The following is a 16514-nucleotide window of genomic DNA, read 5'->3' as shown; positions in this document are numbered from 1 at the left end:
TCCCAAAGCTTTTCCCGGATTGCCATGACTGTGGGAACCCTGATAAAACAATTTCAGGTTTTTTTTTTAACTAACATAATCAGTGTCAGTACTTCTGGATCCAGTGTGTGTGTCTCAATTTCACCAATTTTCGACACCTAAAATAATAAATCTGAAAACATGTATTTTGGACCCAAACCTTCATATCAATCTGAGAAACCCTTGTTTCACCTGCATTCACTTGTTTACTGTTGCTGCCTGTGCCAAGAGTGGCTACCCTCCTCCAGGGAGGTGTGTGTGTGTGTGTGTGTGTGTGTGTGTGTGTGTGTGTGTGTGTGTGTGTGTGTGTGTGTGTGTGTGTGTGTGTGTGTGTGTGTGTGTGTGTGTGTGTGTGTGTGTGTGTGTGTGTATGTGTTTGGCTGTGAAACCAGTCCACTAAACAAATACACCTCTGTAAGAAATGTGTTCTTTATTGCAGTATAGCCCTTTCAGAGCCCCACATTTCTTGCACCTTTATGCCAGTGATAGCACTTACAAAAACACAGGCTAACGATTTATTTGGACAGCATATTAAAGACACTCAGTGTGTACACCATCTTTAATCCAGTATTTGTCAATTACCTCTGACCATCTGTCAACTAACCTTTGCCATAACCTGACAATAACTCTAAACCTCGCCTCACAAACCCATCCAAACCAATACAACTAGCACCTACCCAAACCATACCTCTACACTTGAGCTTACTTGCATTCCTCATCAGAAAACCGACTCTTGTCTGACTCGTGTATGTGATTGCTTTTTGTTTTTGCTTGATTGGCCTATTTTCATCATTTATCATTTTCACTGGATGTGGAGGATTCTAAAAAGCACCACTCAGAAATGTCCCTTTGTTTTTGTTATGATGTTACTTATAAAGTACTTTAAATTAATATAGTCCTTTACTATGACATTGATCATAGTATCGTGGTAAACACAGTAGTTTCACTATAAGAGAGTCTGTAAACATAGCCTACATTGTACCTGATGATCATAGCCGATCTTTCTAGCTGTTGTCCCAATAATCCATACTACAGACACTATATACAGTATCCTACCTTCACAGTTCAACAACAAATGTTACTTTTCAAAATGGAAATAAAAAATGTGACATTGCAAAAATCCAAACAATGCTACAAACTTTGAAATCTGATTTAAAACAGTGTAAAACAACCGTCTTGCCTTGTTTGATAATCTACTACTACTTTTGAGTGTACAAGCAAGGATTTTTTTTTGACAAACCTAACTGGCTTGATATGTCACGCAAGTGCAAAGTCAATTTATGTCATAAGGATCAAGCTCACATCATAAGATGATTTTTGTATTTAAAGAGGTTTGATGCTTTGTGTCGCACCTAGCACCCACCCTAAACACAAGCTCTATGGAGTGCCAGTTCCTCACGCTCCCCTCCGGATTTTCATTATAAAACGACAAACATGACAAATCTTTGGCAAATAAATGCATTTACAGGTCATGCAAAAATAAATATACAGTGTACTAAAAATAAATATATACAGAACACAATTTTCCAGTCTGTCATTTGAGAGAATAGACTGAAGCAGATCGAAGATGACTGACATGCATTGCATTACACAAAAGCATTCCAAACATTTTAAAAGAGGTTTGCTGCCTCAAACAGAAGACAAAAGACAAAAACTGTCTATTTTGGTAGAGATATTTGTGTTTGTCCTCTGTCTGTCCACTCCAAGTGTCCAGAGGGAAAGCCCAAGTTTCTGTTTCTGCTTTTTCCCTGGAATTCTTGCACTTTGCTTTCAATGTACATTGGTGGTATACAAACATATAGTAAGACAATTTCAGCTGTGCAAAAGAGAACAGTAGAAGAAGATGAGGACTCTGGGTCACTGTCACTTTGACTCCAGATCTTCTTAAGAGTAGGCAGCACCATGGAGTTCGACACTGTTTTAAGAGTAACTCTCATTGTCATTCCAAGTGGTCATCCATTGCTTTGTCTCAAATGCCGTTAATTGAACCTTACCATCCTTAAACTGTTGCGTATCTTTTCTTATACGCACAGCGTGGTATCTTGGCACAGTGTCTTCATATTTGGCATGCTTGAAAAATCCACACTGGCGACAAGAATGAACATCGAAATTAATATCAATAAACACTATTAATATAATAATATAATACATTATAATATAATTAATTGTTGCAAGTGTTGATCATCTGAAACCAGAAATGTTAGACAAGCAGCTGGCAAGAATGCATGCTTGACATGTAAAAGACAGCGCAAGTAGCCCAAGTGAGGCCAGAGTGGCAAACACAGTGACCTCAGCACAAACAAAGCCATTAAATCACTCACAGATATTATCTCCGCAGACATATAAACACACAAAGACGCCAGAAGAAGACACACGAGGCTGTGAGATTGGCAAAAGGGTTGTTGAGTAAAAATGCACATCAACGGCAAGCTGCCATAAGGAAGCCTTTGATTTCCCTCAAGCAAAGGTTAGTCATTGTTAAAGCTGACACGCCATGCTGGTGGAGAAGCCCAGTTTACCCAGAGTTGAGGCACTAAGCCTCAGTCGTGACTTTCTCTTTATCAGACGCCTGAACATGGATCTCAGCCTTGTGATACGCCGCGTCAAACTCATCTTTTTGGGCTCTCTTGAAGAAACCACACTGGAGAGGGAGCAAGGGGGTGAATCACTGCACACAACAGCCATCTCCATGACCTTAAACTGGACCTCTGAGCTTAAGTCTAGGTAATGTAATGTCAAGCACAGTTCTTTGATGTTGAAAACCCACAGGGCCTTTTTCAGAATCAGAATCAGAATCAGCTTTTATTGGCCAAGTTAGTTTGCACAAACAAGGAATTTGTCTTGGTGCAGTGGCTCTCAATGTGCTTACACATATTACTCAAATATACATCACAACACAAAACAGTACAACTGTGCAAAACAATACAATACAACAGTGCAATGGTCAACAATCCAGCAATCCAGGATTTTGCCTCCATGCTTACCTTCCACAGCAAGAAGACCAGGAGAGCCAGCATTAAAATGCCTGCAAGCACTGCCACTAGGATGATCCACCAGGGGACCCCACTGTAGAGGGCCACAGTCCTCTCTGGGAACACAGTGACCTTCACCTAGGACACAGATATCACACAGACGTTAGTTGAAATGACAGATGCACTGGTTATTGTGATGTGTGGGCATATGAGATGAAAACAAGGAGATGAGCACTCCCAGGCATGCGATAGTAAATGTTTCCAACACGTAAAGACTTAGGCCGAATCTCGATTCTTCTCCTTGCCCCTTTTGCTTAATCTTGTCTTAGTCTTAACCCTAGCACTTGCAAGTGTAAGGGCCCAGGGCTGAGATCTTTCCCCTATGAAATGAGACGCCACTAGGTTTCGGGTACGTCATGCGTGACTGTATGAGCTATGAAACTAGCGATTTAAAAAAAAAGTCTAATGAAGAACATGGTTGCAAATATATATGTATACAACTGTGTAGAGCACGAAACAAGACTGTCGTCATTTTTAAATTAATTATAAGCCAAAAATACTTACATGTAGTGTATGTAGCATGATAGCTGGCAAGCTACCATATAAGCCAATGGAGTGGTGGTATACGCGCTAATTTTATCCTAAAACTACCGTTTCAAAGCTTCAGTTAAGACCGACAATTCTATGCATCGCTCGTGTAGTATATTTCAGATCAAACCGAGTCATTATAAACATATAAAAAGTTGTGTAGATAGCTTTATTCATGTAAAATATTCCTCGCTTCAAGCAGCCATTTTTTTTTTGAAAATTCCCGAACTGGTTTCGCTGTGTGCTCTGGGATAGCCCTTGGAGGAGCAAGGTAGCTCTCCGATCAGCTTAAAAACGAGGGCCATACACCACTTAAGCTTACCCCTTAATCTTGATCAAGTTGGGTATTGAGACACCACTAGCTCTCACATGAACGCGCAATTTCAAGGGTAAGGGGTAAGATAAGGGGTAAGGGGAAGTATTGAGATTGGGCCTTACCTCAGTTTCGGCATTCTTCAGAATAATATTCTGTGCAGATGCATCAATGCTGAGTGATGCTTTGATGATCAAATCCAGATAACTAAAGGAGGCATAATCCTGTTTTGAAAGAAAACACGAAGGGACACAATTGAAGTTAATATTCAATGCAGCAGAAAGGGAATATATAATGGAAGGTGTTTGTATATGACAGAGAATATATTTCAGGACCATGCATATGCGGATGTTGCCTTACTTCAAGGAATGTGGAGTTCCAGAGACGAGACCTCAGCAGAATGACTGCATTACTGTCCAAGCCCTGAAGGGGGCACTTGATCTCCACACATTTGACTTCATTATTACAGGTCTGCCAAGGAGAGAACATCCGTCAGAAAGCCAACAACTAAACAACATTAAATATTGGTGTACACAGAATAGTCCGCATTATGTTATTTCATATAATAGTCATCATTACCAGTGTTTTGTATTTCCTTTTTTCAGCAAACAGGGATTGGAGGCCTCCTCCTTCCCGTGTTTTTCGCTCCTCAACCTCGCGTTTCTGCCGGGACGGCGATCCCTAGAGACAGGATCATAATTGTAACGTTAAACTAGATCGGACGGATGTTATGGTATAGCACAGTGACTATGAATGCACAGAGGCGGCACATACCTCAGGAAGACTGAGAGGGTTCACTTCTCTCTCAGGGGAGCAGGTGATCTGATCCAGGCCTTCCGTCTTGATCTCCATGAGATACAAAACCCACTTCCCCAAAGAACTCTCCTTAGGCCACTGGATGTTCAGTGACGCTGTTCCGAATGACTTTAATGGCTTCCCCCAGTTTGTTATCTAGTTAGGGGGGGCATTACATTTTGAAGTTGAATCAGTACAGTGTTGACCATCAGTCAAAGCAAATGTTCTTTGTATAGCTGATGACGGAATACATGAAACGACTGAAAGAAACAATTGAAATATTTAATATGTAATATTATAATAAATAAGTGGATATTTACTCTGAACTCATATTCAATCAAAGAGCCGACGTCCTGCTGAGACTTCATGGCGCTTTCTCCTTTGACATCTCCACCAAAGTACACCTGGGGAGGCTTTGCCGCCCTACAAGACAACAGAAGACAGCCGAGCTCAGAAATATATCGTCCCTCAGACTTTTGTATCATTTCAAGTCATGGGAATACTGTTTATGTATTGATGTAATTTACATTCACACAGTCAGTCTTCCCCTGTTAAACTTCATTCATTAAGAATTGAAATGCTCACCCGAGGACAGACAGCATCAGCTCGATCACAACTCTTGCCCTGGCCTCCACCTTGATTGGCTTCTCCTGCTGACTGGTCCTAGAATAAGACAGTGTTTAAGACAGGTATTCTTACCTGATTCTTCATTGTAAAAGTAAAAGTGCTGTGTTATTTTATAACTCACGTTTCCAGGAGAAGGTCGACAACAATTTCTGTGGTGTTGAGAGAGATGCCAACTGTGCCCAATATGATGTAGAACTTCACCTAGAAATAACAATCCTGTCATTAGATTCAGCAGCACAACTTACAAACAGTAATAGTGGCATGGTGAACACTGTCAGAATGCATCAGGACATCTGAAATACCTCAGCATCTCTCTTGAACGGATTGCCAAGTTCACAGTCTGTTTGGGAGCCATTTTGGTTTGCTGTACAGATCATTTGTTTGTCCTGCAGAAGAAGACGGAGAGGTCAGTGACTGTCCTCACTGGTCTTTGGGTGAATAATGCACCCGTAGGGTTACTTACCCCAGTCTTTGGGGGGCGGAAGGCAGAGTAGGACAGTGAACTGGGGAACATCCCCACCAGCTTTGCTTCATGAGCGTCGTCCCCACCCCTGTTTGTCACCGTCAACTCCAGAGCAATGTCCTTCTGGTCACTCAGGGAGATCAGTGGAACACCATTTTGCCTTTAAAAAAGACATATGAAAGCTTGGTTGCATCCCAAGAAGCACATCTTTTGAAATTAGGTTATATTCTAGAGAAAAAACTATTCTGATGAAAACATGATTTGTTGAATGATTAACACATTTTGCTTTACACCAAGAACCCATGATGTCTTTAGCTCTGGGTGCTAAAATGTAGGCAGAGGCAATAACCTTATGCGACCACATCTGTCAGTTTAAACCACTATCGTGTTAGAAATGATACTCACAAAGGCAGAGGTAGAAAGACATCCTGATTGGTTCGGTAGCAGAAACTGTACTGAAGCTGCAAGTTGCTCTGGCAGATGTTGTCAGCTCCACATCCTTCCTTCAAGAAGTGCACCTGTGTAGATTCAAAATCAGCAGCGGATATTATGAGAACGTCTTCCTTTCAGGGCGCCTTCCGCAGACTCTCACCAGCCTCTCTGCATGCTTACCTCAGTGAGAACCTTCTTTGAGTCTGAAGGGCTGATCACAGGGACGAGCTGAGGTAGAGCGCTCTGTCTCTTGCCCCGCTTACTGCTCACGACAGCCACTGACACCTCGATAGAAAGGGCCCTGAGTTTATCCTTAATGGTGTCCTGAGGGATGTGAAAGGAATTTATGTAAGCATACATGAGGATTAATATATTTACACAGGAATAAATATCTTGCAACAATATTTAAACTAGACAACGGGAAATGCCATGCCTTAGTCCTATTCACTATTGATATTAGTCCAAGATTCTGTAGAAACTAAATTACTTCTCTACACTTCTACACATCACTTAGACTGATTCCACTGATTCCTGGTTTCTGGAATTTCTACCTCTCATTACAGAGACAATGACAGAAAAGGCCCAGGAACCTGAAGTCTGAGTTGGGATCGAAAGCATGCCCTCTTGTTCTGTCCTCGGAGTTCCAGAGTTCCGGTGGACTGGAAGTCTTGATCGGAGTTCTTTTTATCTAGGAATGTTACTCTGGATTGAAGCCCCTGCTTGCGACGTTCCGTTTCAGCCTCAAACAAGTAGGAAATAGCTGGCAAGAGAACCAAAACAATTTCTAGCCAAGACCGGAAGGAGGACATAACCTTATGTGAAATCAGAGATAAAGACTGTACACTTACTTATTTTAGGGTTGTATGTTGAAGGGTTAGCTTTATAGGAAAAGCAAGCTTCAACTGTGAAACTGTGTAGAGCAAATGGTGCGAAATTGACATAAAAATTTGCATTTAGCGTAATCCATCGATATTTGCTTCTTTGTTACACATTCCTTAAAATCTTACCATATGCTGTTCCCACAGGTTTTCCTTGTTAAGTCAATCACCTTTTGTGATACAGTCACATCTTTTTTAATACTTATGACTGGCCTTGCCCTGAGGAAGCAGAATTGACATCCATTGTAACTTCAGTCAGGTATAAATATCTAAATGATCTAAATATAAAAAACAAAGATAAAACACATGACTGGCACTGAGTAAATAAAGGGTTACCTGTAAACAAACACAGCATCTGACAAGGACCCGACAGCAATATCTGGATAGGAGTTTTGATCCAGGTCCATGTTCCCAGCCAGAGAGTATCCAAATAGCTTAATTTTGTGTTGTCTCCCTTTGAGAACCTAAAATAAATGGACTTTCAATGTAGTGTTTGCAACCAAAATGGCATATGCAGTCAGGTGTAATGGAAAGAGCGCCCGGGGGAAGCAACAGTCAGATAAAAGCATGGTACTGATGGCCCTGAGCAAATGGTCAAAACGGGACGTATCTGCGCTGTGCAGATGTAGATAATAGTTTTTAGTGCCACAAATCATAGGATTTCAGCCGGACTTTCTCGCTGTCTAGCTCAGTAATAGACTATGGCTCTGAAAACCGAGGCTTTTATCTTACGAGACGCACAGCATTTCCACTTGGGGACCACTGACCTGTGCAGGTTCTGTGATGATTCCATTAGCGGAGCCATGGTAAATATACACTTTTCCTGCCCCGCCATCATCATAGGGTGCGCCAACCGCTATGTCTGCCAGAGAGCAACAAGGGGAGAAACAGAGAGTGCATGTGTGAGAGGGAGGAAGAGAGAGAGAGAAATAGACAGCGATGCATTGTTATACCGTAGGGTCGGATGATGTATAAACAACATGAGAGTGGGCTTTTGGACCAAATAAAACAATGCAACACCTTGATATGTGTCCAGATTGATGTCCCCAATGTTTTCCACAGCCAAGCCAAACATGGAGTCTTTGGTTCCATTGAGACGGACTGGGGTGATGTCATTCCACTTGCCAGCCTTGTTGATGTAAACATACACAGCTCCGCCCACCTCACCGTCCTTCATGAAAAACTGCGGAGCTCCGACGACAATATCCTGCCACCTGGAGACATAGAGCAGAGTTTGGTTACTCTTGTGGAGAAGACCATCACAGCAGACATTTCCATGCCTACCTTCTATTCTGTATAATTATGTTGGTGTATATATAGGTGTTGAAGAAAGTCAAAGGGTTCATGATGGAGATTATTTTACAAACAATGACTTAGGAATATAATAATCAAGTGCCTTGTACTGTTAATTACTATGAATCATGTGCTTATGTTAGCAGGAACATGGCTTTTCTGTCTTTCTGTGCGTGTGTTGAACTAGCTAGGGTGAATCAGTTCATGAGCTAGATCAGTGTCACACACCCGTCATTGTTCAGGTCAACCACCGCAACATCATATCCAAAGGAGGAGGCCAGTCCGGGCCCTTCTAGAATGTACTCTGGGGAGAGCATGGTGGAGGCCTCTCCTTCTTTTCTGAGCAGAACCACAGCCCCACTGTGATTGGTCCTTGGAGCTCCGGACACAACCGTTAGTTGTCCCTTCCTGGTGATGCTGTGCCCAGAGTCCAGGGAGAACCCTGCAGGTGAAAAGGTCACACTGTTCATTACATTTACATTTAGTCATTTATCAGATGCTTTTGTCCAAAGCGACGTACAAGGGAGAGAACAGTCAAGCTAAGAGCAATAAAACCTGGTGAAACATTAAATACTGCTTTTTTCAGACTGTTCAGACTGATACCACTCAAAAAAGAGAAACAGAAAACATGCATATGCCCAACGATGAGATATTAGTAATTTGGGATACATCTATACATAGCAAACACACAAGCAGCCGAATCTGGCATTAAAGGTGGAGGGTGTGGTGGAAACAGCAGGACAAGCTGTTGACATTCCTCATGCCTCTCCAGCACTCAAGCATTTGTAAACTGGGTGAAGACCAAACACCTGAGATAGCGGTCCAACACAAACTATGGAACAATTCTGTGCATTCCTGCCCCCTCACTCATGCTGCGATGCCCTCATGATTATGGTGAATCAGTCTCCTGCGATCCATCACAGAGACCGTATGATGGAGGCTTATGATAAAAGACTGAATGCCAGGAGACATCACAAACCCAAGTAGCTCTTGGTTATCCCATCTAGAGATTTGCCCTTATTAAGACGTGGAGGAAGGGAGAAACGGATCTAGGCTGGCAAGATACAGACTGGTCATGAACACAATACTTGAGCAGCCAGACACCACGCAGATTCAGGGAAGAAGTGAAAGGCACCGTGGGGGCGCCGTGGGCGTTTGTGCAGCAGGAAACAGCTCACTAGGAGTTCACCATTTCTTTAAAACCTACCCAGGTAGCTATTTGCAGTCACTGGTACGAGTGCCGGATCCAGGCGGTTTTCATCGCCCACCTCGTAGGGCCCATCATCGTAGAAGCCCATTTCCAACAGAGTGTTGTTCTTCTGCTCGACCCGCACAATGCCTGTGGTGGTGGAGGAGAGCGAGTGAGGAGTGAAGGCGTCGGTGGAATGAAACTGAGAGAGAGGCCAGCGCCAGGGCAGACACAGACACCAAGCCATACAAATGGTTCAACGAAGATACGTATGTAATAAAGAAACAGAACTGAGAAAATGTGAGGAAATAGACATGCTGTGGTTGATGTCAAATGCAACACATTTCAGGTTGAGATGAAAGCAATATAGTACATAACAAACACTAATAATAATAATAACACATAAGATATGATTCATTAATAGTTTCCCTTTAAACTGGGGATATCTGGTACTCATAAACTAAAATTACTAAAAACTAAACTAAACTAAAATAACTAAATATAGCTAAACTAAACTAAATATAACTTAACAAAAGTATGACTATAAATGGGTAATGTCGCCTTATGAGCTCTTTGAGTAAGACACATTCACACACTGGCGTAAAACACACGTGCCAACATTAGTACCTTTCCAGTTGTAGGCTCCAGGGGCACCAAAGACCAGATAGTGGTAGTCTTTAGTAAAGGTAGCAGAGAGACCCTGCTGACACGACCCGAATCTCTCATGGCCTCTCGCTCGGCCCTCACAGAACTTCCAGTTCCCCCCGTCCTCATCTGATTGGGTGTCGATGGTCAGGTCCTGACTCAGGACGTAGCAGCGGCCGATGATGTCACGCGACTCTTGACGCGTGTTCCCAAAAAGCCTCCTCTGGTAGCGGTGGGCACAAGTCTGCATAAGCAAAAACAATCTCATCACATCAAGACACATCTAAATTGGCCTGTCATATGGTTACCATGGTTACACGACTGATGCAACATTAATGGCGGTTAATATGGATGACTGAACCATGTGAGTTATGGATTTTGGGGGACATCTGCTGAGAGGGCCAAGCGAGCCACTTACCACAATCTTGCCCCCTGGTCCTTGGCTTTGCACTGTCACACCCATCCACTGATTCTCCTTGTTCTCCACCAGGATGTCGGCTGTGTAAATGCAGCGTTTCATTAGGACATGAAGAGAGAATCACAAGGGTGTGGGAGTGAGGAGGACACTTGAGGGAGAGCACTCACCTTCATTATCGAACTCTACACGCTCACAGTCATGTGAGGAGGATGTGATGTCACAGTTATACAGGCCTCCAGTGATGTTGGCGTTCTGCCGTGCCAAGGCCCTCGCTCTGGGAGCTCCAACCAGCAGCCTGCCCGCAGCATCAGACATGATTAGATCCTTTATGGCATACTTATTTTCACACATTTCTTATGTTGTATATTTAATTAATGCTTTATTATGTGTTTTGGGATTAGAACTAGAGTAGAAATAGATCTTTCTTTGAACTGTAGTCAAAGGAGATGGCATTTGTGCATTTCTATTATTATGGACCCAACTAAATCTTTCAGGTAAATATAAAGGTAAAAAACAAATTACATCTCATTGTTCACATCCACACACCTGTACTAATGACTATGACATACACCTGTACTAATGACTATGACATACACCTGTACTAATGACTATAACATACACCGGTATTAATTATTTATATTTGTGACATGTTCTGAGGATAATTGGAACTGACAGCAGCCTCAGCAGCAGATGCACAAGCAGCTGTCATGGCTCAATAATTCATGCTGACAAATGAAGTGGAAGGAGATTGAACAGTAAAAATCAGGGCTAGAGAGTATATAAGATCCATTTATGTATAAGTCCACCTAAGGGTGTACAAAAAAGACAAACCAAAACAGAAAGTATTGCAAATCCCACACGTCTGGAAAAAAAACGCCTGATTTAGTTTGGTTAATACATCCTCTGACAACAACTGCACTGAAGAACTCAAAAGAGTATCTCTTCTACAACAGAAACATCACTCTTTTTACAGGGCGGCTTCCTTTGTGATGTACTAAACAGCACAAGTGCATAGTGGCCAACTGAATCTCGGTGCAAAAGCCAGGAAGTGTCAGTGCCCAGGCATAGCACCAAACAGTAGCAACAGAGAACACACCTCTACATATCCACAGGAACTTACAATAACATGCCCTTTAAAGTCTCAGTGCTAATCTACGCTTTAAATGTTGGCCTATCATAAGATACCCTTACGCCACAGCTGACCTCTTTCACTTGCTCTAGTGCCTCTGTTGAGAACAGTTCCTTTCTGCGGGAAGAGAACATCTACCTTTGTCTGAGGAGTGAGTTGATTGAACCACTTAGCTTATTTTGACACATAATCCTTCAGAAGCCAGCAAATGATTGCCATTGTAATAAAGCCCTGTGCAGCCAATCTCTTTGAGAGGCTTTTTATGAATGAACCGTGCTGCTGGGCACTACAGCAAATGTAAATCTATCTCAGCTGGGCAAACAGTGCAAACAGGCAGCTTATTGTTGGACAACTGACGAGAAGAGAAAAAAATACTGGGTCACATTTTCCAGCCTGGCGATGGCCAGACCCTGCGCATTCACAGAGGGACAAGAGGCTAAACATACGGGGCGCTAAGGAAATAAATGCTCATGTTCTGCCATGATTTATGTAAATGGAAGGAAATTGCTTTTCTACGCTCTGCATAAAACTTTGCATCGAGGTGCACAGGGTTCTTCATCTTTTGTTTTAGATTAGTGCCGGGTGGTCTTGAAACACACTCTCACTCTCATCTACTTTTTAAATAACTGGCAGGTTTCCTTTCCCCAGCAGGTTTGGTACTCTGTTTCAGATCCATTTCATACACTGTTGCCCAGTGCAAATGCCTGAATTAGAATGTCTTTCTTCCGCCCTTACAACTCTTTGGAATGTATCATCCATTTGTATTTCCTGACGGCTTATTGCGCATACAAATATTTTGACCGGGTTCCCTTCCCACAGAGATGTGGCATGTTCGAGTGGTTGGAGTCGGTTAGGAAACAGAGCACCACAGCACCTTTCGGTGATAATTGTAGAATTTAGCAAGTTGCTGAGGGAAAACATTGGCATTCACTTGCAACTTTCGAGCTTTTACATCCAGAGGCCTGAACACACATGGAAAACAAGCTGCTCGTTATTAGGAGAACAAAAAATGCCCTGGCCACATCTTTGAACTCAAAGCTTCCTAATCTGCTTTCTTGTTTTAAGTCCATGCAGACCCCCTTTTAAGTGTGAAAGCCAGTTTGTGCTAGGACGTTCCAACTCTGTTTTACTGAATCACTGGTAATGGACTGACAAAACTTCACTCAAACTTTAAGATTGTATTGTTATTTACCATGTGGCTCAGAGGAATGAAAACTCTCCACAATCAGTGAATAATTCATCACTTCAGCAGTCTCCATTCATCGCTGGTCTGATTACCCTGCGTTGTTCTGTGCTAGCAGGTGGAGAATGCACTGCTAACATCTCAAAATTACAGATGACCCAAATACGTTTCCAAGTACAACAGACAAGTACAACAAAGCAGCTCATGCAAATGGCCAATTTTAGAAAAGCATTTCCAAACATGAATCACTTCAACATTTCTTCCATCTGAGAGGAGTACCAAATTAGGAATTTTTGTGTAAATCCTTCTGGGGCAATTCAGTGGTAAACTCTGAGAGACAAAGCCTTGCCCTCATTGACCCCTGGCACCCACACAAAAAAAGTGTGGCACAAAGAGAGTGACTTCAATAACAAGAGGAGACCCACCCAGTAATAGCCACTCTTGTGTTTCCAACAAACAGGCCATACAGGGCTGTTATAGGCCACAATCACACAGCCCATACAGTGCCGTTATAGGTCACAATCACACAGCCCATACAGTGCCGTTATAGGCCACAATCACACAGCCCATACAGTGCCGTTAAAGGCCACAATCACACAACCCATACAGGGCCGTTATAGGCCGCAGACACAAACGCCAGACCACAGGTGCTTGTTAACCGTCAGAGTAGTTTGGGGTTTTGAGGAGCGGTGCTGAGAGGGAGGTGTTAAAGATGGCCCGTGGTCTGTCACCCCTATGTACTGACGGGGGGCTGCTGTTCCTGCTGCTGCTGCTGCACAGCTGTGTACTCGCAGCCACATGAGCGTCCACAGCTGGCTCTCCCATTGGGCCTCTGCCACCCTGACTGGACACTGTTCACCCCCTCCACTTCACTGGCAAACACCCCAGCTACACTAATGCTGCCCTAATGTTGCCTGGGCCTGAGCATTTCACAGTGCCAAATAAGAATCTACTCCATTATGTCAATCAGTGACTCAGAGGGAGTATGGGAAATGTGTATGGTAAATGTGTCTTTAGGTACAGTCATAACAGGCTACGGCTAATCTATCATGTTACGCTCACAGATGGCCTTGTTTGCATTACCCAGAGGATACTTCTCTAGTTTCATAGTGAAGTTATGCCACATTATTGACTGCACCATCCGCCCCCCCCACCCCACCCCTCACACACACACACACACACACACACACACACACACACACACACATAGCTATTCATAACAGAGATCTCAAATAATTTGTTTTGCAGAAGGTGCAGAGACCTTTTTGACACACAGAATGGAAAAGGTGGATCCAAACACGTCCTCTCCTTTCCAAAGGAAACTATATGAATGGGAGGAAGGAAATCACATATTTTGCCATAAAACCGATAGTTCTGCTTCAAATCTACAGCAATCGTCTTAATGGAACCATGTGACTGTTTCAAAGGCCCCCTTGTTATTCAATAGCAAATAAACTCTTCTATAGTAAATTGAACATGTGACAGCGTGAAAGACTCTGGACTTGAACTGTTAGTAGGTCACTCAGGACAAGAAGCCTCAACTGTTCTCAACAGACCTCCAGCGGGAGGTTATCTGCTTCAAGCAGAGGGATAAGAGTCTACTGTAATCAGTAAGGGTGAGAGAGGAAATGAGGCTAACGCTATTCACCACACCTGCTGCCCAGATCTGCAGCTGTTGAGCTTATCAAATATGTCTTTATGAGCACCATTACTGTTAGCACAGGCATGGCACAGGACTGAGGACAGTCACTTTTTTTTTAAACTTTAGTTATTTGTCACCCTGTTAGTTTAGTCTTACTTTTCGTCTGGTGGATTTCCCATTAACAACTTTTGAGAACTTAGGTGCGTAAAGTATTAATTACTATTCCACATATGATGAGTGAAATGCCTGCAGAGACCTAAAATAAATCTGTGCTGCACTCCTTGTTTGATGGTCCTATACCCATCGGCAGTAAGCACAAAAGCAAATGTGATGCTCACCAGTATTGTTTCGGTGTCTACGTTTGCAGTATCTAACTCAGTTTTTAATTCTTTCTTCAGCATCCTGTTTAAAATAATTGATCAGCTTCCCTTTCCGTAGATATCAGGTTGATTACCATTCTTTTAGAAAAGCATGGGGAACATGTTTTGGGGCAACGGAAATAAGGAAGTAAAAGGCACAGGAAACTGTGGTCAAATCATTAATTAGAACATTTAAAAAACAATGAGTAACAAGCAACTATGATATGCTCTCACATTCCTTCTACACCTCTGTTTATTGCACTACATATATCGTCTTAACTACCACTGTGTTTAATTCATTAAATTAATCCTTAACAGAGCCTTGATGAAAATGGCATTTCTATGCACTTACAGTAAGAGTAAGACAGGAAAAGTGAAATATGCATTCATCTGGTCCTTGAGAGATGAGAGACTTCTTGCCCTTGCAAGACAATCCACACCGCAGATCTAAGGAATGACACCCTGACCGCATATAAGGCTATCACCACTGCATCATCTTTCTGTGGTTACAGGCTGCGTGCTGCAGCTAGCTCTGTCTGGCAGAAACCACTGCACACTGAGCTCAGAATACCTCCCTCATCTGCTGATAACTTTAGATACCCCACATGTTTTAAAAGTCTGTGCAAATGTCTGAACATACCAACCACAGGCCAGCACACACCCCCCCCCCCCCCCCCCTGTGCATAACCATCCCCTGATTAATCCAAACATTTACTGACAAATGATTTTGTTTATAAATGGTCCAATACCAACAAACTTTTACTGAAGCAATGAAAAATCCAATTTTAAAAACCCAAAATGTAAGAACCAAGTTTGTTGGCGCGCACAAAACTCACACTGTGTTCTCTCCAAGCTGGTGCTCTTCACAAGCACACACTAAACCAATCATTCACTCTGCCTCATTCCCCTCCTAACTGATGGGCAAACATGCGTGAGGTCACAGATAGTTTCCTCTCACAGTTCATCTCCACTGAAAAGAGCTCCCAAGACATCAAATAGCAGCATGTTTATCAGCATCAGTGGGGCATGGCACAGTCAGTCAACATGGCATTGGGGTTAAGTTCTTCCACCAAGTTGTAAGGTGCTTTCTTTTCTTTCAAGTCACAATCTGGCCAAGCGCACAGGATTTCAGTAACACTAGTGGTAGTCGACCTTTGGGCAGAACAATAGCACTTTTGGGTTGAAAAAAAAACAAGGTCACCTGACATATGAACAAATGTCACATGAAATGTACTCGAATGCAATAATTTCTTTCAGATTTTAATTTATTTTTGTTTTGTTTCTTGAGTTTGGGTATTGACATAAGCCTAAAATACTCTTTTCACTCCTTCCATCCCTTTCAAATAATGTCTGATCATTTAGTCAGCCAGACCTGTCCCTTTTATCATTTAGACATCCAGTGATGTATCTTGGACACAACCTGCTTGGACTCCAGGAGAGCAGCACCAAGAGAGAGAGAAGAGGTCTTACTATTTAAATGCATTGTGCATTTTCCCCTCTCTGATGGTGCGATTCCTCCGGTTTGGCATTGTTAACTAGTAAAAGTCCCTGTCAAAGGGTGCTTCAATTA

The 16514-nt window shown here is 42.7% G+C and overlaps 1 protein-coding gene across 1 annotated transcript; it reads right to left on the bottom strand.

Moving 5' to 3' along the window:
* Positions 1–2551: 2551 nt before the first annotated feature.
* On the bottom strand, positions 2552–10691 carry itga6a (integrin, alpha 6a; the record flags this gene model as incomplete). The annotated part of the gene is made up of 23 exons (XM_080838369.1): positions 10632–10691; positions 10196–10457; positions 9587–9718; positions 8608–8821; positions 8107–8300; positions 7854–7948; positions 7423–7550; positions 7216–7305; positions 7057–7118; positions 6799–6968; positions 6389–6532; positions 6182–6294; positions 5777–5936; positions 5616–5699; positions 5435–5514; positions 5272–5349; positions 5007–5109; positions 4666–4842; positions 4471–4572; positions 4252–4362; positions 4017–4115; positions 3003–3128; positions 2552–2659 (listed from the first exon to the last, which is right to left on the bottom strand). The coding sequence occupies exons 1-23, from the start codon at positions 10674–10676 to the stop codon at positions 2552–2554; spliced, it is 2877 nt and encodes a 958-aa protein (XP_080694495.1). The 5' UTR covers positions 10677–10691.
* Positions 10692–16514: the final 5823 nt, after the last annotated feature.

This window comes from Sprattus sprattus (assembly GCF_963457725.1).
Source record: "Sprattus sprattus genome assembly, chromosome: 5".
In the NCBI taxonomy this organism is placed as follows: domain Eukaryota; kingdom Metazoa; phylum Chordata; class Actinopteri; order Clupeiformes; family Clupeidae; genus Sprattus; species Sprattus sprattus.
Note: the sequence above shows the minus strand (reverse complement) of the source record. Positions and strands in the feature narration are given on the sequence as shown.